Here is a 26,485-nt window from a genome sequence, read left to right on the forward strand (position 1 = left end):
GCTGCTTCTGTTTCGTGCTGCTGCTCAGAGACTTTGGCATGACTTCAACCAGAGAGAGGTAGGAATGAACATACTTCTGTTACTTTTGTCTGATAATAAAATGTCCTAACAATAATTGTAATTATATCCTGACTGAGACTTACTGCCATCAACAGAACATGAACTGGATGACTTTGGTTTTCTTTGTGGGCCTTCTGTGGATTTGTGAGTAGACACAAGAACTAAAGCTCACTTTTTATCCTTAAACAAGTGCCTCTATAGCATAGTGCACACTATAAAAAGCTACCTACAGAATTTATAACAACTTGCACTTTATTGGACTGAGTAAAATTTACCCTGTTTTGAGTGAAGAGTACCTAAATTTAACAATTGTGATACACTAAAGTAAATTTTACTTAACATTTCTTATTAGATTACACAACTAATTAATGAGTATCAGTAATTCTTGACACATAGGGACAGACAACTTTTCACGCTCACACTCACCGGCAATTTTAGAGTCCCATCGAGCATGTCTTTGGACTGTGGGAGGAAGCCGGAGTACCCGGAGAGAACATGCAAACTCCACGCAGAAAGACCCACTTTGTGCAACCAGGAATTCGAAGTAGGAACCTTCTAGCTGTGAGGCAACAGCGCTAACCACTGCACCACTGTGCAGCCTTTTTTCAATCGCTGCTGATTCTCATATAAAAATAAATTATAATCAGCAACATTAGCCTGCTTGTGTTAACTTACTGACTAATATTCAGGAAAGCCGGCCGGTGTAACGACTTAAAATTTCTTAACATTTCTTGTCATATACAGACACGCCGACAACAAATCGTCTGATATATCTATCTAATAAATATATAAACACTATAATTCATTCTATGATACACAGCAAAATGGTAGAGAGGAATCTTCAACCCTGATGGCAACCCGACACTGGCGATACTCGCACCCATTAATCCAACCCTGGAATGCAGCCAAGAGCGAATGACGCATGCGCACTTTGCAGCACAGGTCCGATATCTTTGGGTAGATTTTATTAAGTTACTTTGGGTTGCAATTGTCACTGTTGAAAATTAGGTAATGCAGGTAAACTTTACTCATTTCAATTATTTCACTTGCTGACTTATATACCTTTCGTATAATTTGCACAATTTGCATGGATTTTATTTACCACCCTGAAAAATCATTTGTGCATTATCCTCTTTAGAAATAACATTCTTTAGAGTGTGGGTTAAGTCTTAAGACCTGCTATTATTCTTATCATTTGCATGATAAAAATCTTATGTTAAGACTATTTGTTTGACTTGTTATCTGGTTTGATTGCTGTATTTTAGCCCCAGAACAGACTCGTTCCTGCACAAAGGATAAATTGTGTAGGAAACTCCAAGATTGTTTGAGTAACGAAAAGAAACATTATGTTGTTTCTGACAACTTCAATGGCGTCATCCATGTTCAACACTCCTGGAAACAGAGTGAGTCAAATCTAAAATCTTTTTTATCAGAATAGTTGTATATTTATCACAAAGCTAAATGCAAATTTGTTTAATCCTCATCTGTTGTACTTGTTGCTCCTATATAAGCACACAGTAAGTGCTTCATTAGTGACCTTTAACTCTTTTTACTCAAACAAGACCTTCAATCTTTGATCGGCTGTAGTCTGTCTGGCGATATAGCCTCTGGGAAACATTGAACATGCCGGGCGTGTATGCGGCGTTTAGCAAACTACTTCCTGTCAAGACGTCCTTTTCCGCGTGCTGCATTGTTTACAGAAAAAGAAACCGTTTTTCTTGTGATTTCCTTTAATTAACGAGTCTTGCATTTGCCGATATTTCAACACCATGATGCAGATTAGTAAAATGTCAAAATGAAGCTTTGTCCGGTCTGTCCTCAAGAGGAGAAGAAAACTACTTTTAAAATGCTCGTTTGTTGAACGGAGGTTCTCAGGCACATGCACAGATATAGGACCCAAGAGGGGCTTTAGCACCTGCCCTTGTGCCCCCAGTATGTATGTAGTGCCCTACATTTTGACGTGTCTTGACCCACCCCAGTTCGGCTACAGTGAATGATATCACCCAGTCAGACACTGTTTAAATGATAAAATCAACCAAAACAACACTTTTTATGTTATCCTTTAAAGAAATGATTAAGTAGGTCAGTAGGACTATAGTAAAATATGAACAGTTCCCATGTTATCTACATAATGTGTGATTATGGATGGTGGGAATTAGTGCATGTTCGTGGGGCAAGCCACAGCCCCCAAAATTGTCTGTGCACGGTAGGGTTTTTATAGTTAACGAAAACTAAGACTAAAACTAGCAGTGGAAAAATAATTTTGTTAACTGAAATAAAAATAAAAACTACATTTAAAAAAACTAAACTAAACGAACAATGCAACACGAACTAACTAACTAAAGCTAAAAAGAATTGCAGGTCAAATCAGCGTAGTTATCGTATCTACATTCACACTGTGGTTGCTATAGCTACCACTTTGTTCTTCTCTGTTTGATTTCTCGAGAGAGACACTGGCCTAATAATAATGAAAATCGTATCTGAGGTCATGCATCCCTTCATCCGGCCCTTTTCAGCTTCTTTAAATCAAGGATTTCGTCTACTAAATACTAAATAAATACTAAACTAAAACTGGTCAATTCCTCAAAATAAAAATAAAACTACTCATGAACTCGTAAAACTAACTACAACTAAACTGAAATAAGAAACCGAAATGAAAGACTAAATAAAAATAAAAACTAAAGAACATTTTTGTTTCCTATGCTAAACCACTTGTGAGGATCAGGTGCAAACGTTTGCCTTCAGGTGAAACATCGGACAGACGTCTGCTTTTTTAAAATCAATTAATTATCAATTAATCAAATCAATTAATCAAATAGTCTTTTTGAATTGAAGGTGGTGATGCAGACAATGTTCAAGGGAGTGTTAACAATTTTGCAAGGCACTGTAGTTGTTACATTTTTGTTTGTAAGTACTTCTATATTCAACAGTTGTAAAAGCATGCAGTATATATATACGAGTAGTATGATGTTACTATGTGACATATAACACTGCATTCTTTACCTCTCAGATGAAAGTGGCTGCATAATATTTCTGGCGAACAGCCGAAGAAGACAAAGTGAGTTCAACAAACCTGTTATACCATCAGAACACTGGAATGTCTAAAACTTAATGTCAGAAGTTCAATAACGTAAAAACCTGTTTTAATTTACAGAATGTTGTAATAAAAAGTGGCCTCAGATGGAGACAAAGGGTGGTGCTTTTCAAGTGTACATTACCAAATGGCACATCAACAAGAAAGTTCAACTGACTGTCCTGAAGGGGAAGGGATGTGTCGCCAAATGGCCTGACCTCAGAAGTAGTATAACTTTACTTTTTTTACATTTTCTATTTTTTATTTCACCCCAAAGGGGTCAAAACACTGGCTCTAGAAAATGCCCTTTTTATGTTTTTTGAGAAATAACATGGTGTAAGTTGGAGTGAGATAGCAAAAGTAGCATTAAGCTAGTTAGCGCCAGTGGCTAACTGCCATTTACATGCTAGCAGTGATTGTTTTTCCAAAGTAGCCTGCCTGCAATCTAACAATACTACTTTGTTTATTAAAGATATAATCTCGAAGATTTTCATTTAAATAAATGTCTATTAAGTCTATGTATCACCGAATGAGGTAACACAATGGTGGGCGGAGGCGGAGCTAAGCGGCTGCTTTTCCGGTCTCTGCGAGTGTTGCGAGTAAACAGTAATCTACTATGGCTGAACATACAAAGAAAAGGTCGATGACTACAGATACAACGTCAACAATAAGTGAAAATTCAAAGAAAAAGAAACAAATTTGACGCTCAGATGAAGCAAACAGTCTATAAAAGAAAGCAACCGTCAGCGAGGAAAATCAAGAGTTACAACCGGAGCCAACCGTGGACATCTGGTGAAAGTGGGAAGTGTGTGCTCCCACAATTACCGTTTCTCCGCCAAAGAGAACGAAAGTGAAATCTTCGAGATTGAATCTTTAAAATAAAAGCATAAAAGTTTTGTATTTGTTAATATCAATTCTTCTCATATAATTCAGATCTTGAATGTAACTGCCGTCGAGATAACAAAGGTAAGCTCTTTCATTCAAAGTTCATATAAAAACATTATTAGACTTGCACTTAAAAGTTGGAAATTAAAAGAAATAAATCAAAACACAATTCACAACAATTAAGTCTACTGTTCCTTTTTTTTTAACCAACCCTCAAAGAGTCAGCTACCTTATTTCATCCTCAAAATCAAAATTAATAATGTTTACATAATTTTAGTTGTTTACTGTCTGAAGTTGTATGGCTTTGCTTCATCTATCTCTGTTTAGTATACTTCTTTTACTGTGGATCAGTGCTAAATTCTGGTTTCCATTAACAGGGTCCTGCCAGGTTACATGTTTGCAGACAGAGAACATTTGTGATCAAGCAACTTATAGTGAAACATTCTGCAATAAAACAGGTGAGTTCCCTTCACATGAGCAAAATATAAATGTATAATTGTTGCTTCTGCAGCTCTCCAAACTTCAATCATTTCTGTGTTTTCTTTTCTTTTTGTCTTGGTAATAGCTATGAGTGTGTTATATAATACACGACACCTGTTCCAAACTTAAGAATGCTGGGTCCACTTTGTAATCTCCACTATCCACTCTTGAGACTAGATTATTTATTTATGTGAAATTGTGGCCATGACAATACAGTGCAAAAGTAAATAGAACTTTTTTTTAAAATGTTTTATCCAACTTTTGTAAATGACCTTGTGCTGCCCACCTGCAGTACCAGGGAGGTCCACCAGGGGCGGCAGCCCACACATTGGGAATCGCATGCAATAATCATACAGTGGACTCCGACTTTTAAAGACAAATGTGTTAGATTTAAGCAGGATCCAACGTCAGACATGAAATATAATGTTCTTGAAGTTGTTTTCATTAGCCATGTTTTCATTAAAACCTTATAATAAGCCATTTATATACAGAGGGAGCGAGTCCTCTTCCAAAGAGTCTAGCATGTTACACTGCAATGTTTCTACCGTTGCCTTAAAGGGACAAAGCAAAAACACTGGCTTCAGAAAAGGCCTTTTTACGTTTTTTGAGAGATAACATGGTGTAAGTTGGGGTGAGATAGCAAAAGTAGCTTTAAGCTAGTTAGCTACTGGCTAGGGTAGGAGGAGCTAAGCAGCTGCTTTTCCGGTCTCTGCAAGTGTTGCTAGTAAACAGTAATCTACTATGGCTGAACAAACAAAGAAAAGATTAATGACATACAGATACAACTACAAACAATACAACTTCAAAAATAAGTGAAAATCCAAAGAAAAAGAAACAAACACGACACTCAGATGAAGGGAAACTGTCTAAAAAGGAAAGCGACCGTCAGTGAGGAAAATCAACAGTTACAACCGGAGCCAACCGTGGACGTCTGCTTAAATTGGGAAGTGTCCTCCCACAGCAGCCTTGATTGGTTTGCTGGTTTGTGTATGTCAATATTCACACAGGCATCATTGGGGCTAGAAATAAGGCGGGAAAGTTGTGGTTGAGGGGAGTGGTTTAGCTGGGGGCGATCCCCAACCTCACCACTGGATGTCACTAAATCTTATACACTGGTCCTTTAAGCGGCTTGAAATGTTAAACAGTGGTACAATTTTCCTTAAATATGGCTGCTGAAGGAAACGAAAGTGCTAAGAATAAGATATGAAAACGATAACATAGTGAACTAACAGGACTTAAAAATGTTTAAGTTTCAAAAATGCTTGCTAGATTTAAAACAAGATGTCTCTACCTCTCAGTTCCACAGTTCAATAACCGGTACATCATCAACCTAACAGAACCAACCGAAAGCTTCAACTGTTTCAAGTGTGATAATCCAGCGAAAAAGCCTGAGGAGGAACTTGATCCAGAAGAGCTCAATGATGTCGGGCTAAAATTTGAAATCACTGAAGGAGAAGATATTGACCCAGTTCAAGCTGCGTAAGACGAATTCCATGAATGTATGTAAGGAATGGCTAGAATTTCGGAAGGAAACTTGTTTTGATGACTTGCGACTTGACAAAAAATAAATGACTTGAGACTCGACTTTGACTTGCAAGTTAATGACTTGAGACTTCATTTGACTTGAGGCATGATGACTCGGATGACTTTCATGTGTTCATAAGTTTGAATGTTAGCTGTTAAATATAAAATTATAAAAATCAATGTTGTCAAGTTTCTGTCAAACTATCAGGTACGTATTCAGCGCAATCTGGGAGTCATGATTGGACGACTCAAAAAGCTCCCCGGTATGTGATTGTCATGAGTGGAAGTCTGGCTGTCAGTCAAACTCTTAGCTATGGCAACGTGCAACATCAAAGCCCCCAAAGAGAAGCCTCATCAGTCGTACTCGTGACTACTCAATACGGTCTCAGAGCAGACCATCATCATGGCTGCGTCTGTGCCAAGATAATACAGATACAATTAATTGTCATACTTTTTGAACAGGTTATATAAATTGGCCAATAATATCATTATAAGACGAGCTACTAATATCTTGTCTTTCCTCTTTATAAAGAGCAGATACTACAGGTAAGAGTGCTGGATCTTGGGTGGAAAAAAAGTGACTTGGCTCGGGACTTGACTTGACTTAACAAAGGACTCGACTTGACTTGCCCAAGAAAAAATGACTTGAGACACTTGGGACTGGACCAAAGATGACTTGGTCACAACACTGCCAACCAATACATTAACAAAGAATAAGGGAGCCCATATATTCCACTTTTGAGATCTTAAACAATGGCTTAAGGCAAACCACAACCGTGATAACTAAAATGTTTCTATAATTTGTTAACTGCCTTGAGACTACAGATGTACTTGAGCATTCTTCCTAGCTCTGGCATGTTTACACCCAGTATTTTTATACTGATGTTCATGCTCTGTATCTATCAAATAAACAAAGTAATTAATAGAGATGAGAATATTACCACTAATGAGGAGGTTAGCGGCGGAGATTATTAGCTCATTTAAGCAACAGAAACAGCTAGCTTGATTCTGTACAAAGTTGAAAAATGTGTCTTCCAACACCTCTAACGCTCAATAATTAACATGTCTTTTTTTTTTATCTGTTCACAAACAGAAATGCAAAACATCAAGAAGTCAGAGCAAAGTCTGTGCTTCTGTGCGAACCACGAGACGGAACAAACCCACAGAACTTTAGATGGACTGTGTCAGGCTAGCTAGTTTTTCCGCCTGCTTCCAGTCTTTGAGCTCAGCTAAGCTAATTACCTTCATGCTTCAGCTCTCTACTTAACGCACATTGATGAGAGTGGGATATTTTTTTTCTCTGAAATTGAAACAACACATCATACTCTAAAAAAAATCACACGCCCACTGGAGAGGGAAAAAAATATTGGCGCCACAATATGCAGCAAAGTGCTGACATGCTAACAAGACGCCTGCAGCTAGCTAAAAGCACAAGATTTCAGCATGACAAATGACTATTTTAGCGCCCTATTTACCAGAGAAAATAAGTGTATTGACTCACACAATATCGTCAGTCTGTCACAAATTGAATTTAAATTTAAACAGGGAAAATGCCAACCAAAAATGATTTTTCATTGAATATACCGGAATAGTTGTAGGCTACTGATTGAGTCACACATGATATCTGCAAGGCATGAATATTCTTCCATCCACAGTAATGTAATGAAGAAAATGGGAGACCTCTCGACACTGATCAACACGTCTTCAGCTGCCCTGAATGTGGGGGAAGGAGTCTCTGGTGTCTTAGTGAGAGAAACAGAGCGCAAAGACGTAGAAGAAGTCTCCTTTGGTTATCAGTCTTCAAATGACAGTATCTATGTGAGTCCATTACTTTTTATTTAACTTAAGCTTGTGTTCATTGACATGACTTTCTTTCATTCCAAGATTAAGGTTAAATGAGCAATTCGCCCCTGGAAGAAAGCTACTGTCAGTCAAAGCTGGTGTTCTCTGTAATTGATAGAAGCAATAATATTTGAAATATAGCGCCATAACTGTGTAGAAAGTTGTAAAAACAGCTTGTGGTTTCACCCATTCTACATTCCAACAACACCCAGCGTGCATTGCGCCGCTCCCTCTAAAAGGAACGGCCCAGGGAGAGATGCTGGAGTGAAATACTACCGTTTTCCAGTCAAGTATCGCTGCAGGCAATGACTGAGAGCAGTATAGAATCTGAAATATGACGAGAATATACCGGTGGTTCGTCTAAAAAATCTGCAGTCTACATTTCAAACCTGACGATTTTGAACGAGACATGACATCGGAGGCGGGCGTCCTAGACTGAGGAAGTGTAGATTAGCGAGCTCCCTGTCTGGCGGAGGCGGAGGTTGGAGGACCCATTGGAGAAGCGGATAGCGTCCACCAAAGGCACAGAGCCAAATTGCATTTATTTACTGCCATAATGGCATTAGCTCCACATATTAGCATGATAGGACTGCGGTTAAAAATCATGAAACTGGCCCTTTAAAGGATTAGAATCATTTGCCTGCTTTAAAGTAATAATCTCAACGTTTTTCATTTAAATAAATGGCTGTTAAGTCACTATCTAACCAAATGAGGCGATTCTGATACCCGTTATTATCTTCCCTGCAGATCATAGACGACAGAGAAACTTTGGCTCAATATTCAAGATCAGTTACGGTGTCAAAAGAAGCGTTTGAACAAGCTGTCAGCTCGAACATCAGCATACCTTTTGCAGCCATGTTGCGATTCCTCAATATGGCTAAGGTAAGTAAATCACCTCAGTTTCATCTTCATTGATGGTAGTGAAGTACACCTTATACAGCGGATTTGGTTGTTTCTTTTTTGAAGGATGAGAAGAACAGCACTGTTTTAGGTAATGAGGTTTTAGCAGTGGAAATGGGAACTAATATCTGCAATCTCACAGACAAAATATGCATCAATTTTTGGAACATTGAATACGTAAGTGAAAACATATATTATTTTTATGTCTTTGAGTTTGTTAACCATACAGGAGACTTTTTAAAATCCAGTGCTGTTGTTTCGTTCACAGGAAGGAATTCCATCTTGTCATTCATGGAATGGTGAAGGTATCTTTTTTTTAACTTATTTCCAAGTAGATGTATGATACTGCTACGAAAAAAATCATGATTTCAATTGTAGCATTACTGATAGTAACCCTACATAAAAAAGGATTTCAGTGTGGCTTTCCGGCACTGGTGGTCAGCAAAAAGATCTTGGTCTGAAGAACCAGGAGGCAGAAATCTATTACGGTATTACCACACCGTACCGATTGGTCAGAATGTAAGACAAGGTCTCTTTTTTTCGTTGAAATACATCTGAAAAAGTGGAATCATCTTATATTCGGGGTCTAGACTTTTAAATGTCAATTTACGTTGGCAACAGTAGACAGCGCTACTTATCTGTAAACTGCAGTGCCATGAGGATGAAATGGAGAGACACGAAGATCATCCGATACAAATGGTTTTAAAGTAGGCCAAGTTAACGAACAACTGAGAGCGATTTGACCTTCTTAAAGCCCCCCCTCCAGTGCAAATCAAGTGTTTAACCTTGTAAACATCTCCATGTGGCGTTCTTCATGTGCTACAAGACATATCAGGGACAATATCAGCAGTCATCTCCACGGCTGGGCCTGTCTGCTTTTAAACTGCAGTGTACCAAGGACAGGCTGAACAACACGTTTTCAGATTGGCAGGTTTGAGACGTCACAAACCTAAGGAGCCAATCCCGTTAATGGACTGGGTGACGCTATGCATCTCATTATGTGTAACCTATGGCAACCACTTTTGTAACTTAGTACTGACTACTAACGATAACGTTACTACTACCGAATACTACATTACAAGCTAGCTACGTTTCAACAAGTTGCCAATAAACAATGGCAGAGATGTGTTTTGTTTTCGCGACGGAGGGGGGCGGTTGGAAATTTGCATAGCGGGCGGGGCCTATGCAGATTCAGGAATTTTTAATGAAGGAGAAGGAGGAGATGCCTTGGGAGGATTTTTACAAGTCTATTATTATGTATACGTATTTAACAGAAAAAACATATCAGACACAATTTATAATATCACGCAGAGCATTTCATATGCCTTAAAACACGACTGGAGCTGGGCTTTAAGAGTCAAAAAGGCTTTCTTCGTTTCAGCTCAACTTTTATTTCCACCAATCTGAAAATTGCACCAGACATCAAACCAGATGAATTCTATGTGAAATTGTATAAAACCTGACTGTTGGGAGCGTTGATACTTCAATCTTCTTGTTGTCTCTCACTCGAATGCTCTCATTAATCCCTTCAGTTTGAACTATGCACTGATGTTCTGCTCCTCTCTGTCAGGAAACCAACCGTACTGGACTGATGACGGATGTGTGACTATAAAACATGGAGACAACATCACATGCCAGTGCTCCCATTTGACATTTTTTGCTGTCTTATTGGTGCGTTTTACATCTTTTAAGATGTAATATTTTAAGATTTTAACTGCCAGTAATGCCAGTGCCTGTAATGAAGTGCTTTAAAGTGTTTACTTTTTTCCCCTTGCAGGCTCCTCCTAATGAAACCATCTCTACCTCTGACCTGAAACACCTCACTGTCATCACTGAAGTCGGTTGTGGCCTGTCCATGTTGTTCCTCGCCATAGTCCTCTTCATGCACTGCCTTCTCAGGTAATAATAACACAACTTGGCTCTATTACATACTTGACTAGTAAAAAGAATCTTCAGGGGTATCATCAGTGAATTACAGCAAGATAGAATTAACATCGCAAAAACCTTATTTTTCAAAATAAAAGTCTCTTCCAAGCCATAACCGAACAAGTAGGAATAATGTTTCAGTGAAAAATTCTGAAATTAATTTTAGTTATACATTTTTGACCTAATTTTAATAGGCTTTGCTCAGGTAATATCCACCATGTGCATGTGTTAACCTCAGAATATAAACTAGTGTTCACCCCAGTCCCTAAAAAAATACTGAGGGCATGGAGAGGTATGAGTTTCCAGGTGGTTTGCCTCCTTAGATTTGTCATTATTTAGACACATTTACTGAGATATTTTCTGTATTAAAAAACATTTAATAAAGGTCCAGGTTCCAACCAAAAGAAATACAGTGATCAAATAAAAAGAGGGCTGCACGGTACAGTGGTCAGAGCTGTCGCTTCACAGCCAGCAGGTGTGGCAGTGTCATGTTTGTTAAGTAAAACAAAGTTGAGTGTTAAAATGTCAGCAACAGTTGCATCATTCTGTCGATTTACTTTGTTACAGTCAGAAAGTGAGGAAAATCTGATGATGAGAACTGTAATGATATTATTAAGTACTCATATCGGTACTTGGTATCGGCAAGTACCCAAATGTAAGTACTTGTACTTGGTCTGAAAAAAAGGGGTATCGGTGCATCCCTAGTACCGAATAAATGCCTTCTGAAAAGCAACATCCTATCAGTCCTTTCCTATAACCCTATTCATATAAACATACAAAGGTATGTAATATATCAATAAATATTATTAAATGACAAGATTTAAAAGGAGTCTAGGCCACTATATATGCATTTCTTTATTTTGCATCTCAGTCATTTATTGTACATTATTAGTGATCATTAAGTCATTATCAAAAATAGAAATATAACTTGACTTCTCCCTACAGGAAAAGAAACGCCAGCACTGCTACAAGCATTCTCATCCACCTGGTGTTGGCCATGTTCATGCTGAACTTAACTTTTTTGGTCAACAACTATGTGCCAAGACTGAAAAGCTCTGTGGGTTGTAAGATCATGGCGGCTGTCATGCACTACTTCATGTTAGCCACCTTCACCTGGTTTGCTGTGCAGGCCTTCAACCTCTGCCTGCAGCTGCGCCCAGGCGGCAGAATTGTAGTCAGACACCTCATACTCAAAGTCTGCATCATCAGCTGGGGTGAGTAAACTGCATGTTTTCTGTTTAACCGGACCGTGGACATGACATCTGCAATTAAGAGGTGTTCTTTCTCCATTTTCAGGAGTACCGAGTGTGGTTGCGATTGTCCTGGTCTTACTTGGAAAATATGGTGAACAAGTCATCCACACTGATGACCCCAAGGAGAACGTAGTCATGTGAGCAGGAAAATAATTCTGAAGTCTTTGGTATTTAAAGTTATAATCTATCAATCCATTTCCGCCGCTTATCCGGGGCCGAGTTGCAGTAGAAGCAGGCTACTCAAGTTAACCCACACATCCCCCTCCCCAGCAACATTTTACAGCTCCTCCTGGAGGATTCTGAGGCGTTCCCTAGTAACGCGGGATATATAATCCCTCCAGCGAGCTCTTGGTTTACCCCGGAGTCTCCTCTCCAAAAAATCTCCAAAGGTAGTCGCCCAGGAGGCATCCTAATCAGACACCCGAACCACCTCAACTGGCTCCTTTTGATGCGAAGAGCAACGGCTCTACTCTGAGCTCCCTCCAGATGTCTGAGCTTCTTACCCTATCTCTAAAGCTGAGCCCACCCGTTTCAGCCGCTTGTATCCGCAACCTCATTCTTTCGGTCACTACCCAAAACTCATGACCGTAGGTGAGGGATGGAACGTAGATCGTAATACTTTGGCTTCAGGCTCAGCTGCCCTGTCACCATGGCGGTCCAGTACAACGCCCGCATTACTACTGAAGCTGCACCAACTTGTCTGTCAATCACATGATCTCATGTAAACAAGACCCCGAGATACTTGAACTCACTTGAGGCAGTGACTCACTCCCCACCCAGAGGGAGCAATCCACCGTTTTCCGGCAGATAACCATGGCCTCAGACTTAAATCTTTTGCTAAATTAGTTAATATTATCACAGTTAGGTCATGGCCTGCCCTTCCATTTTCAGTATTACAACCTACTTTAGCTTGGGCTCTGCTTGTGTTGCAAGTAAACAGTTACAATATACAAACAAAAGCCTTTCGAAGATGAAACAACATTCAGCAGTAGGCAAACAAAAAACCAAAGCATAATGAAAGCAGTAAATAAAGTAGAACTTTAATTCCTTATTTTATCTGTAGGCTTCCACAATGTACTTCTCCCAAAACAGCAATTTATGACCGGGGGTTCAACCACGTTTATTGGATTAAACCAATGACTGTATATATAGATGGACAACCCGTTTCAATCTGCTCTCATTGTACGAAATTGATGCCGAAATACCCCCCGTGATTGGCGCTGTCTTCTTGCGATGATGACGTCATTTGGAGCCAGAGTTGCGCAGTAGAGATCAGCGGGTTGAGCCGCCGTAGCCCCTCCCGCTAGCCAAAACACACATTTAAATTGTCAAAAAAAACAACAAAGATCCTGCACGTCGGCGTATTTAACAGCAGAACAGCTTCTTGTGTTGGTCTGAAGTTCACAGATATGAAATCGTCATTTTTACAGCATCAAATAACTAATTAGAAATAAAAATGAATGCTTGGACGTAATTCAGCATGATAAGAACTAACTATAATGACAGAAACCATGTTTGAGATGCTTTATAGTTTGACTCATGTCCTATCTGTTAACATGGAGGAGGCGGGCTTCATGACCTGTACTGCAGCCAGTCAGTAGGGGGCGCTCAAAATGTTTTGGCTTCACTTTTAAGGAGCCGTCATGTCGTCCATCTTTTTATACAGTCTATGGTTTAAAATTTTAAGCAACCTCTGTTGCATGCCAACAAACAAATTATAGCTAGCCAAAAAATGTATGATTTCACCGTGTCAAAGAGACAAAAATGTGTTCTCTCAGAGTTCCTTTTTCTTACCTTGTTTTTCTTGGAGAAATGATCCTAATGACATGCAGCAAGTTAAATACTTTAATATTCAAACCAGTCTCTCAAATGTGTTTACAAGCCAAAACTGACAAATTCTCCCTTAAAAAACAAGTGTCCATGTTTCTCAATAAACCAAATTACACATGATTACTACTTATTTCCACAGGTGGCGCCAAACATAAAGAGATCTTTGATTAATACAGAATCATAGAAACATTTTTCCTATACTTTACTGACAATGTCTTTCTGTTTAAAGGTGCTGGATAACAGACAGAAACGTCCACTACATCGTCAACATAGGCTACTACGCCGTTGTCTTCCTCTTCACCTTCACTACCTTCATCATCATAGTGTCCTGGCTCCTTTGTGTCAAGGGAACCAAAGCAGGCAACGCACAAGTTGGCGGCAGTGGCAGGAGTATTTTAACCATCATGGGACTGTGTTGCATGCTGGGTATCTCGTGGGGTTTTGCCTTCTTCGCCCATGGTGTCCTCCTGATCCCGTCTTACTACACTTTCACAGTCCTCAATTCATTCCAAGGTATCCTGGATGTGATTCAACAGAGCACAATATTCTTCTTTTTATACTGATTTTGTATTTAAAATGATTACATTTATTCCTGCTGCTCATGTAAGTAGGATGAAGCAACAGATTAATAGACTATGCATAATGTGAGGTATCATGACACAGCTAATTTGATGAATTATTCACTGTATAGTCAAAGAATCGGCCAACAGCAAGCTTATACACATTATCTACCAACTCCCATGAGTCAGACCATGTATATATCTGCAGTTAGTCGACTGAACGAAAATTGGCTCGAGCTTCTTGATGCTACTCTGAGGAACTTTTGGTTTGTGTGGATTTTGGCGCCCCCTGCAGACAAAGCCGTACCTCTCATCTCATTGCGGAGTTTGTCCTGTACACAAGCCACTTTCAGTCAAAGCTGGTGTTCTCTCTGATCAATAGAAGCAATAATATTTGAAATTGGTGCCATAGCTTTGGAGAAAGTTGAACAAACAGCTCGTGGTTTCGGCCATTCTGCATTCCTACAATACCCAGCATGCATTGCGCCCCTCCCTCTGAAAGGAACGGCCCAGCGAGAGTTTGCTGCAGGCAATGGCTCAGAGTGGTACAGAATTCGAACTACGACGAGAATATACCGGTGGATCGTCTTAAAAATCTCATGGTCTGCAGTCTACATTTCAAACCTGACGATTTTGAACGAGACATGACATCTTAGCGGGCATCTAGCCTCAGCCAGATGGCACGCTTTAAATAGTCTGGCGGAGGTTTTCCAGGACCCATTGGAGAAGCAGATAGCGTCCTCTAAACCTACCCCCCACCAGCAGTTTCAGGCATTAAAAATAACTATATAGAAATAATCAATCTTGTCCCTGATGATCTGGTTTGCTTTTGTAGCTCATACAGAGTCATCAGAATTAATTTCAGTCTGTTTCATAACCAGTGAAAAACTCCTCACAGTAGCTTTAATTGAACGGTTTTGGTGCTTTTCTTTGTCAATTATGATAGAAAACGATCACATCATTTTCAGCTCTGGGTAATTGTGATGAGCATGTGTCATAGTTTCTTTGCATTCTTTAGCCCCAGGGAAAATAGGCGACTGGTTTACCACTTAAACTTTGTTAGATTAAAAGTCAATGTTCTGTTTTAAGCTTGTTTCACTGCCCCCAAGTGGCAAAAAAAAAATCAACATAATTGGTTTAACTAAAGGAGGACCAATACATCCATCCATTTTCTACACTGCTAATACTGTTCAGGGTCACCGGGGGCTGGAGCCTATCCCAGCTGTCATTGAGCGAACTGATCGCCAGTCAATCACAGGGCTGACACATAGAGACAGACAACCTATCACACTTACACCTACAGGGAATTTTAGAGTCACCAATGAACCTAACAAACATGTCTTTGTACTTTGGGAGGAACCTGGAGGGAACAAACACAGAACATGCAAGCTCCACACAGAAAGGCCCACTTCTTCCGAACCAGGAATCTGCTATGCTCATTACAGATAAAACATTTGATGGTTTTACCAAGCTAACATGATGCAACAGCAAGAACTTTTAGTGATTATTACAATATTTTTTTAGTTTAACGACCTGTCTTTAACCTTGTCTCATAAAGCTGACAAATACCATGTTTTTACTCCATGAACAATCAGTGCAAAGTATATATGAAAACTAAAAAAGACATTGCATATCAAAGACTCGGCTTGTCTCTCTTTACCTTGCAGGTTTCTTCTTGTTCATCTACTACTACAAAACAAGCCATTCAGGGGACATGAACGGCGGTCTTGAAAGCTCAAACAACTCCAGCATGAGCACTCTGAAAACAGACCAGGACGGCAGCGAGAACCCCTACATGAACCTGCCAATCAAAAGATAAGTCCTTGGATTAAAGACCGAGTAATGAAGAGGTAATGGTGAGACTGCAGAGCGGACGGCCAGCCAGTAGACACTTCCCAAAGAATTCACTGCGAAGTGTGCAGATAGCAATAAGCATTTTTCACCAGATATATATCAATTATCAGAATTAGCTTTAATACTACACTATTAGTATGTAATGGTTTGAGCAATTTTATTTAGTGAGGATCAGAAAAGGGTGAAAGTTTCATGTATTTAAGTTAACGACTATCTATAATGTAGCAATGTAAGGTAATACGTTTTAAAAGTTTCTTTAATAAACTTACAGTATATTTTAAAAACATATAAGCTTTAACTTTTTAACTTTTAAAAACCAGCTCCAGTCATGTTTTAAGATGTATAAAATGCTCTGCTGCCATAGGTTGCACATAATGATATGCATAGTGTCACCCCATCCATTAACGGGATTGGCTCCTTAGGTTTGTGACGTTTTAAAGCTGCCAATCTAAAAACGTGTTGCTCAGCCTGTCCTTGGTACACTGCAGTTTAAAAGCAGACAGGCCCAGCCGTGGAGACGACTGCTCATGTTGTCCCTGATATGTCTTGTAGCACATGAGAAACACCACATGGAGATGTTTACAAGGTTAAACACTTGATTTGCACTGGAGGGGAGCTTATCCCTTTGTAGATAATGTCTTAACTTGTGGTTAAAGATGTAAAAATAAAGTTGCCTCTTAAACAGGACATGGGTTTATGGTAAATAAGTTCTACTATATCCTGTTGGACCCATACAATCTTGCCACATGTAAAAGCTTGTTTTTTTTATATACTAGGAGACATTAGGTACATGAGGTCATCCTTTATTCAGTTTCCTTCACACTTACATTAAAAAACACAATTAAATACACATTTCTTTGAACAATTTTAAGTTGGGAAATTATTTTAACACTTTTACGACAAGAGAGCTTCTGCTTCCTTGAGAGCTTGTTCCATTTCAGCAGCTTCCAGGGAAAAGTGCTCCCTTTCCTGCATCATATGTTCCCGCACTTTAGTGAGTTCTGTCATTGTCATCTGGATTTCCTACAAGAGTTTAAAAAGGAAAATATTTAAAATACACACCAAAAATCTTTTAAATCAACTGCAAAAAAGTAGGAAAATGGTCAATATACATTTGTATATGAGTTTGACTGACCTCGAGCCGAGCTCTTTGCTGTGATGCAATGTCTCCAAATGCCTTTAATTCATGCAGCAGATCAGTGGAGACACTCTGAAATAGAGATTGAGACGTTTTTGTTAATTTGTAGAATACAAGTGTGCTGTAAATTTGAAGTATTTTACACAGGTACATTTGTTTCTCAATGTTTAAAGTGCATGTTTCTACTGTAATTCAGCCTTTCTACAGTTTGTAGTTATTGGTGCCAGTTAAATTCAAATGCTCTTTGATTTAAGGCTGAGATGACATATGCCAAATAAAACATGACTGTGCATATAAACATTAGATAAACTGAAATAAAATATATACATATATACCATAACTTCTTTTCTTTGATCTTCATTTTGTCGTGCAGCTTCTCCAACCTTTTCTCCTAAAACTGAGAATCCAAGAGATATTTGTGTTATTTTCAATCATGCAACAGAAAATTTAGACAAAAGTTAAACATTTTGTGAACATATGAATGTATTTTCACCTGGATCTATTTTAGCAGCGACTAGAAGCGCATGACAGTCCTTCAGCTGTTTCGCTGCTTCTGCATTTTCTTTTTCAAGGTCACTGAACTGCAGCTCCATCTCAGCTACTCTTTGCTGCAATAAGACATGGACTTAAGCAAAGCATAAAAACATACATGCTTTACATTTGGAGCTGACATGTATTCTTAAACGAGCCTAAGCTTCTCAATGTCCAAATTCTCCTGTACCTGTGTCTCTGCAAGGTTTTTGTGAAGCTCCTCATTGGTAGCCATCAAATGCTGATTATGCTCCTTGAGCTCTGCCTGCTGCCCATACCGGGTGGAGATCCTAAGGAAAGGTGTAACATAAAGTTGAGGGAATAAAAAGGCTGATGTCCACTGTTGTCAATATGCAGCATACTGTATGACTTACCCTTTGTGAACTTTGGGAGCAACATTTTTTCTGAAAGACAAGAATGAAAACAACTGAATTCTGTATCTATGAAGCAAATGTACAGAGCGTGGCAGGTATGAAGGGTTTGTAATGCTCCTCCAAAGGCTACTGCAATCTGAAACTAGTTTGACCAGGTTTCTCTGGATGAAGCAATCATTCAATTTCTGGAGTGGATGTTTGAGTTATACATTTTCTTCCAAGTTTTATTCATACATTTTTCGCCTTCCCCGTCTGGAGAAAGGTTCAAGACTATTAAGCTTTGTCTTTGTAACTTCCTGACCTCAGTGTTTTCCCTCAAAATAACGTGTATTTGAATCATGTGGTGTGGGATGTTTAGGTCATCTTTATCAATCTATTGAGTGTCACCATGTTCATACACATGTGACCCGGATCAGAGTTACGAACTGCCTTGGTGGGTTTGTTTGGAGACTCTCCCACAGTTTACCACATTCTTCTGATTTGTAACAAGTGCAGTTTAATAATATTGACAAGCCTTACCTTTGCACATTTTCTTTCTGAGGTTTTAGAACACCATCAGATTTTTGTGGGCCATTTGCTGTATCTTTGGATTCAACTTTATGACCCATTTTCTTCGTTTCTGCAGGTAAATGCATTCCTAGAAAACAATAAAGATTGTTAAGAAGACATTACCTTTGTTTTAAGTTCTACAATTAAAATACACATTGACTGAAATCACTAAGTAAAAAACAAAAGGCTCACCTCTTGGTATTTTTGATGACATTGCTATATCTGCAATAAATACAATGCCAGCAATAACAAAGGCACCTGTATGGAAACATGATAAGCTGATTAGCCCATTGACTATGGTTTAACCACGTTCACTCTATCCTAGACATTTTACTGAACCAGCTGTCAAACTTTAATACACCTACATAGGCTCTTTTTATCATACAATACACAAAGTATTTGCTATTCCGTGGTACATAAAAGTCGGCAGATTTTTAATGGAGTTTAGTGCATATTCCAAATACAGCAACCAGCGCAGGTCAAACAGCACCATAACACGCGTCTAGTTAGCTTAACTTAGGTGAAACTCTCTGCAAGCGTTAAACATTACTGAAACATAAAAATGAAGTTACACATTTCAAAAACATGACATCAAGTCCTACCTTTATGGATACGTTAAATATAAGATTTGTCAACAGTCAACAGCCGCACGAATTCAAAAACGTCCCGCCCTCAATGATCACTTCCGGTTTGTGTATGTAATTTCCGGTATAATTAAAAAGTAGCATTGCTATTTCTGTTCGCCAAATGTTTTATTTCCCAAGTAGTTAGAGCTACAGGCCGTATGAATTATTCTTATCAATCTTTCGTTGCGTTTACTTCATTGAAGTAACCGAAATAACCATAAAATTTGAGAAAATGCGAGCAACCCAACTGCTAGACTGCACTGCGCACGCGTGGAGGCGGCTAAATTCAAAACTCAAGACGTTAGCATCGAGGCTCGTTGACGTTAGCTACCGTTTGCAGCTTTGCACAACGACCCGACAAAAATAAGCGTTATGAAAATTATTTGTAGTTAGTCCACCAGTAATAAGAAACCCGCATCCGTTGTAGACGGGAGGATTTACACAACAACACAACTACAAGGTATGCACTATAAAGATACTTTGGTGTTCAGTTCTTTTCTTGTTTGTCTTGTGAATGGCACGCGAACACGAACGTTAGCGCAACGTTAAAACAGAACTTAAATTATTCTATTCTTGCTCGCGTGGTCAGTAACCTTCAGTTTGTCTTCTGCAATTAATGATTTGGGGAAAATGTTTTCTTTGGCTGAATAGGAAGCGTTATTTGACAAAGGAAATTCATATCCAGATAACACCGCCCATAATAACTTCATGTTAGTTGATCGTTTCAGCTCCTTGTCGATGGTCGAAGTCAAAATAAACGACAATTAATTAAAAATGTTGCGAAAGTGATCCAACTCTTACTCCACCTTATTTTATTTTTTTTACCTAATTGCAGAAAACTCCCCTGTAGTGTAATTGATATCATGCCAACTCTTGTTGTAGTGGCCCACTGGCAGATGCAAACATAACATAATACAGTGCTTTTTAAAATGTACACATTCACTGGGCAAGATAAGAAAACTACTTAAACTGAGGATACCGATAACGTGCCAATAATATTGTGCATCCCTAATTTCTATGTAAGCATGTGCTGCACAATCTGTTAATTATTGTATCATGCAATGTGTTTATTATTTGTAGTTAAAAATGGAGCCTTTGGATCCTCCCAGGAATGAGTGAGTAAAAGCTATGTTATTAAGAGAAAGCAGTTGGTGCTTTGTGTATGAATCTTAAAGCATCAGTCTACACATTACCTAAAGGCCAGTTTTACAATTGCCAGTACCATTAATTTCTGAGGGTAGTATATTCACAATGTAATTGCTAAATACTGTTTCATCTACTCTAACCCTAACCCTGTACAGGGGAAGCGGTGGATACTCCAAGCGGCGCATTTCTTCAGTGAGTGCTACAATTAAATTCATTGGCAACTTTTATATAATATTGTCTTTTTTGTGAGCAAATAACTGACCTGAACCATATCATCTGCTATTTATCATTTTCAGATTTTAAAAGCACCACGGAAATCAATCAGATTACCTGACCCAGAGCAACAGGAAAATGTGGTAAATGGATTGCTTGGTATAAACTTTTTACCAGAATTTTGTTTATCTATAACATTATGGACATAAGTTGTAAAGAAAGTGACATATTTGTTAAATATCCTGAACCTAACATAAGTTTGTTTCAGGTTTCATTTTTGACTTTATATAATATTTTTCATTTCACAAAGGTGGAGTGTCCCAAACCAGGGGAAAAGAGGAATTCGAGGAGAGTCAGTTTTGCCCCCGCCAACGATGTTCTTCTGTTTTCAAAGTGAGACGCAACAAAACGTTCAGGAATCATTTTCCACAAGAACACTGATATTTCAACCTAACCTTTATTTGATCTTTACAGGGATGTAAAAAATGACTCTTCTCCAAGTCCTTTACAAGAGTTAATGGCAACAAGTAAGTATGTAACGTAGTATGTGTAAGTGTATGTTTTTTCATAGAGTATTAATGAGCTTTATAATATATTTCTCATGTTCTTCCACAGCAGCTGCAAACACACAAAATAGGTAAGGTAAACAAAGCCTGACAAGTGTTGCCCACTCATTTTAGATGATAATCTGTTTTACTTTTCTTTCTTAACATAAATGTTGTTTCTCTTTAAAAGGGCCAAGTTGGCAGTCAATGATGATGGGATTCAACAAATTACAGGTAAACAATTTTTAACTACAGACAACATTTTAGGAGTGCCCAGTTATAAGATGCCTCTTATTAAATTCAACTCCAACTTTTTAGGAATGGAAACCCTGTTGAATGCTCCTCTACATGCTAGACAACAAAGGGATATGGTGAGCTTGCTGATTTGCTATGCTGCTCCATCAGTTTCGTGTTTATTAATCAACTTCAAAGCAACCTAATGATTAAATTGCTTCTTTATAGTTCTATAATAAAGCCTCAGGAGGTTTAATGTGTATTTAGTGACAGTTCATTAACATCACGTAACTTTTCTTCACCAGGCCAACTTTGAAGCTGGGGTTGACTTTGGGGAGAAAACGGTGATGTTTTCAACGGATGATGCATTCATGGACATGACTCACAGTCACACCATTAACATCGCCAATGATGCAGATATTTCCCTCCAAAACTACGAAGTTTTACCCACTCGTGGAGAGAACTTGCCGAGTGGGTCAGTATCTCTACCAAGCAGCAGAAACATGGATGTAAGAGCAGAAGTGAAAAACATATGCTCATCGGTGCCTTCTTTGGATCCTGGATTTGAAAACTTCCTTGCAAGTCTCTCTAAACCAAGTCGCCCAAGCGTTAATCCTGCGATCACCAGAACGACCCCTCCTGCTGGAGCATCTCCCGAAGTAATAAGCAGCTCCCTCTCCCAAATTAAAACACGACAGGCGTATGTGGATAAAGAAAATATGGCTCCAGCTTCTGTTTCAGCTGTGATGGAGAAGACGTTAAACACATCCAGGAAGTCTTATGGAGGTGCTCTCTATCCAGAGGATGATGAAAGCATGGATATGACTGAAGCGCAGACAGGCCGCATTCAGGCTTTCACTGATGATGATCCCTTCCAGTGTCTCTTTCCCTCACAAGAAATGTACTCCCATCATGACAGTAGAGCGTCACAGAGAGCAGAGAAGACCAAACAACAGCAGAGTAGAAAAACACTGCCATCATCCAACTCTAAAGGTAATGAAAGTTCTGTCCACAAACTTGATTTCTGGACTAAAATAAAAATGTATGTCTTACTTAATATATAGTATCTTGTGTTGATTAATGTTTTTATTTCAAAACTTATAATTGAATACCATTTCAATTACATTTTATTGCATTTCAATTCCCAAATCTAGATATGACATCCTCAAGGAACCCTTCTTTACGTGCTTCGCTTCCAGGACACCAGGTATGTTTTATACCAGGGTTGCACAATATTGTAGTTTTTGCCGATATTTTCCAACCCTGATTGCAGATTCCGATACTGATATGTTAGGCACATGTTTTTTTCAAATTGCAAAGAACTTCAAGTCTCCCCTGTAGTGGAATTGATATCATGCCTACTCTTATTGTAGTGGCCCACTGGCAGATGCAGAAATAACATAACACAGTGCTTTCCCCTTTGGGGATCAATGAAGTACTATCTTATATTAAATACCATATTTCTTTGTATGTAACATTTTCTTTCAAATAATACCGTAATACTCAGGCAACTTAGACAGGCTTGGATGATTCTCTCCCTGAGACAATCCTGACAATACCCACAACTACAGCAAATTTTACCTATTGCACAGAACGAATACATAAAATGAAATCAACCTTGCTGTCTGTTTCGGAAACTTTGAAAAACTGCCATACTGCAGACACCTTGCACCCTTCTTCAAGCTTGACGGAAGAGTCATGGTGTAGGCAGTGCGCGTGCACACATGCAGAGTTAATGTCATTGCATTACGTCAAGCTTTTTTAGGGAATCATCGAGCATTTAAGCATAATTAAAGCGTTGTATTATCGGCGGAAAATATCGGCATTGCAATGATGTATCTGCCGATGCCGATATGTCATTTTCAAGCCATAATCTGCAGATACCGATAACATGCTGATAATATTGTGCATCCCTGTCTTATATCATACTGACAATAATTGAAACAGCATGGAAAGTATGACATGTATTTTATATTATATGCTTATATGCTCAGTTTTGATATGAGTTGCTGTTAATATCAGTATTTCATAATGTTGCCTTTAAAAGCTCCCTAAACTTTGCCACAGAGGTACATTTTTAATGAGTATGTTATAACATGCCACCTTTTCTTCCTCAGGTCAACTTTGACACTAAAGATGAATGCAGAGAGAAAACAATAGTGTTTACTGCAGGTGATGACTTTATCGACATGACTCAGAGTCACACCGTAAACATTGCCTGTGGTTCATTTCCTGCTCCAAACAAAAATTTGGATATGCATCAGACTGGTAGAAAAACAGACAATGCGTCATCCCTGAAGGAGAGAAAAACAGAGGGCTCGTCAACAAATGCCGTGGATCTAGATTTTAAAAACTTCCTTGCAAGTCTCTCCAAACCAAGCGCCGCCGGTAGCAACGCTTTGAATGCCAGAACAGAACCTCCAGCTGCGGCATCCTCCAGGAGCTTTGGGGGAACCTTTCAAGCAGGTGCACTCTGTCCTGAAAACGATGTGAGCATGGATATGACCGAAGCTCAGACCGGCCGCATTACAGGACTAGCTGCCTCTGATGACCCCTTTCAGCTTCTTTTTCCCCCAGAGGACACGTTACCCCAATGTGACAGTCTGAAGAGTGCAGAGATGACTGCAGGACAGAGGAACAGTGAAGCAAAGATGAACCGCGCAGGTATGGACACCAAAAACTGCCCAGAACCTTAAGCTGATGCTCATGCTGAGAAAATTAGCACATGAGCGGTATATGTGAATAATGGAAAGATTTATAAACCTACATTTTATAATATGTTTCAGCTAAGAACTTGAGAATTTTTTCCATGTATTGTTTATTAGGGATGGGCACGGATATTTGAATATTCTATTAGTCTAAATGACGTGGGTATTCGACTCGAGCTGTAGCTTATGGATTTTTTTTTGTTGCCTAAAGTTAATTAAATATTATTCATCAGCTATATCAATCACATATTGTTAATTAAATATGTAAAAAGTAGAAATAAAGGAAAAACATGCCTGGCACAGCAGCGTAACTTAATAACTTAAATAAATTATTATTTATTATTATTATTATTTAAATTATTATTATTATTTAAATCTCCGGCATGCCGTCAGGAGCGGACAGGATCACATGGCTGTATTCTCATGCGTAATAGACACTGGACAGTAGACCTATATTAATATCTGTGGGCACGATTGTTGGTGCCAAAGGTAGTTGTGTTTGAGGATAATAAATTTACCTCTTAGTTCCGTGTGTGTGTTTCCGCGTGTGTTAGAGAGAGCGTGCATGATGCACAGCTTGGTGTCGGTCTCTGGCTGTTTTTTTCCCGTGCGTGGCTCGAGCAGGAATCTCCCTGAGGTGAAGCAAGTGTGTGTGGAGGCATCATCAAATCGGTACTTAACCGAAAGCAGTATCGTGATTTAAGGAGCGAAAGGGCGGAGGGAAGCGAAAGCTCGCCGTCTCTCTGTCCCATAAACAATTTCACTGTGTCAGCAAATACACTGATATTTCCTTATGAGGAAGAGCGCTACTGCGCACAAACAGACACTCGAGCGTTGTGAACTTGCTGATGTATGCCAATCTTTCTGATGTGGCCTTTAAATAGCAGAGATTTTTGTTTTCTGGTAGTGAGGTTAACTGGATATCCGTTTTTTGTTTTTGTTTTTTTATAGAATATTCGAATATTGATATGCCTTCAAACGCCCATCCCTATTCTTTATTAAATGAGGGAATGGGGCTCTGATTGCTTTTGCTAATTTGCTTTTAATTTAATCTCCATCTATAGGTATGGAAACCTCATTGAAGCCATCTTTAAAGACCAACATTCAAAGGCCTCAGGTGAGCTCAAAAGTCAATTTAGTTTTTTGCAGATTTATATTTTTGTAAAAGTAATATAAGCACCTTTACTAGTACTGCTTACTGTGTAATTAAAGACAATGACTTAATTTATTTTTTAAGACTGTATTTAGTCTACTGTACTGTGTTTTTCGCATATAGATTTACATTAAATTAAAGTCATGTAGAATCATAGTGATTGCATGTATTTCATTCTTAAAAAATGGTTGCATAGCTTCTTTGTGAAGCTTTAACATTAAAATGTTTTATTAATAATTAGATACTTCTCTATGTATGTCTGTACAATTTCAATTTTTTTATTCTGTCACAGGTCAAATTTGATGGTGAAGATGACTGCAGAGAGAGAACAGTGAGGTTCTCTGCAGACGATGCATGCATGGATGTAACCAAAAGTCACACTGTAAACATCGTCAGTGAGTTAGAACTGCAGAATTCTGACTTTCTACCTGCTTTTGGAGAGAAGACTGTGCGGTTCACTGCAAATGATGCAGCTATGGATATGACACAAAGTCATACTGTCAACATCGCCGCTGAATTGGAACTGCAGTCGCTCCAAAATTCTGACCTTTTACCCACATGTGGAGAGAAAACTGTGAGGTTCACTGCAAATGATGCAGCTATGGATATGACCCAATGCCTCACTGTCAATATTGATAGTAATGTAGTATCAGATTCGGTTCTTCCTGTGGCAAGTGGTCTACGTAGAAACAGATCTTCATCCGCACATGGTTTGGATCCAGGATTTCATAGTGATCATCCTGCAATCAAAAGAGTACCACCACCTGCTGCACAATCCTCCAACAGCAGAAGATCATCCAGTAGAGTTACAATCTGTCAAGAAGAGGATGTGAGCATGGACATGACTGAAGCTCAAACAGGCTGCATTTTAGGAATGCCAGGCTCAGAAGATGCTCTTCAGCATCTTTTTCCCACACAAGACTTCACCCAAAGTGATCATTTGAAGAAAGAGGAGAAGATCTCACGACAGCGGCAAAGTGACACCCCGCGACCATCTAGCCCCAAAGGTATGGAAAATACCCAAAATGTATATATATATTTTTCACTAAAAAACTTGTAACCACTCACATGTTTTTTGGAT

General features: G+C 38.9%; 2 protein-coding genes across 2 annotated transcripts; one reads left to right on the forward strand and one right to left on the reverse strand.

Annotated features, from left to right (window-relative positions):
• Positions 1-17,279, forward strand: LOC138584665 (adhesion G-protein coupled receptor G5-like). The gene is made up of 18 exons (XM_069656954.1): positions 1-58; positions 156-204; positions 1,326-1,463; positions 3,071-3,118; positions 3,215-3,358; positions 4,067-4,099; positions 4,396-4,476; positions 5,797-5,977; positions 7,678-7,840; positions 8,612-8,746; positions 8,831-8,941; positions 9,033-9,069; positions 10,335-10,435; positions 10,542-10,663; positions 11,636-11,904; positions 11,987-12,080; positions 14,003-14,286; positions 16,001-17,279. The coding sequence occupies exons 2-18, from the start codon at positions 159-161 to the stop codon at positions 16,150-16,152; spliced, it is 2,139 nt and encodes a 712-aa protein (XP_069513055.1). The 5' UTR covers positions 1-58; positions 156-158; the 3' UTR covers positions 16,153-17,279.
• On the reverse strand, positions 16,995-19,439 carry knstrn (kinetochore localized astrin (SPAG5) binding protein). The gene is made up of 9 exons (XM_069683692.1): positions 19,382-19,439; positions 18,972-19,037; positions 18,750-18,867; positions 18,231-18,260; positions 18,047-18,146; positions 17,819-17,933; positions 17,661-17,722; positions 17,323-17,397; positions 16,995-17,210 (listed from the first exon to the last, which is right to left on the reverse strand). Exons 2-9 carry the CDS (start codon positions 18,991-18,993, stop codon positions 17,082-17,084), a joined length of 651 nt encoding a protein of 216 aa, XP_069539793.1. The 5' UTR covers positions 18,994-19,037; positions 19,382-19,439; the 3' UTR covers positions 16,995-17,081.
• Between the last annotated feature and the right edge of the window lie 7,046 nt (positions 19,440-26,485).

This window comes from Semicossyphus pulcher, unplaced genomic scaffold (assembly GCF_022749685.1).
Source record: "Semicossyphus pulcher isolate SPU_LCO1_2020_fin unplaced genomic scaffold, fSemPul1.0.p SCAF_11, whole genome shotgun sequence".
Lineage (NCBI taxonomy): Eukaryota > Metazoa > Chordata > Actinopteri > Labriformes > Labridae > Semicossyphus > Semicossyphus pulcher.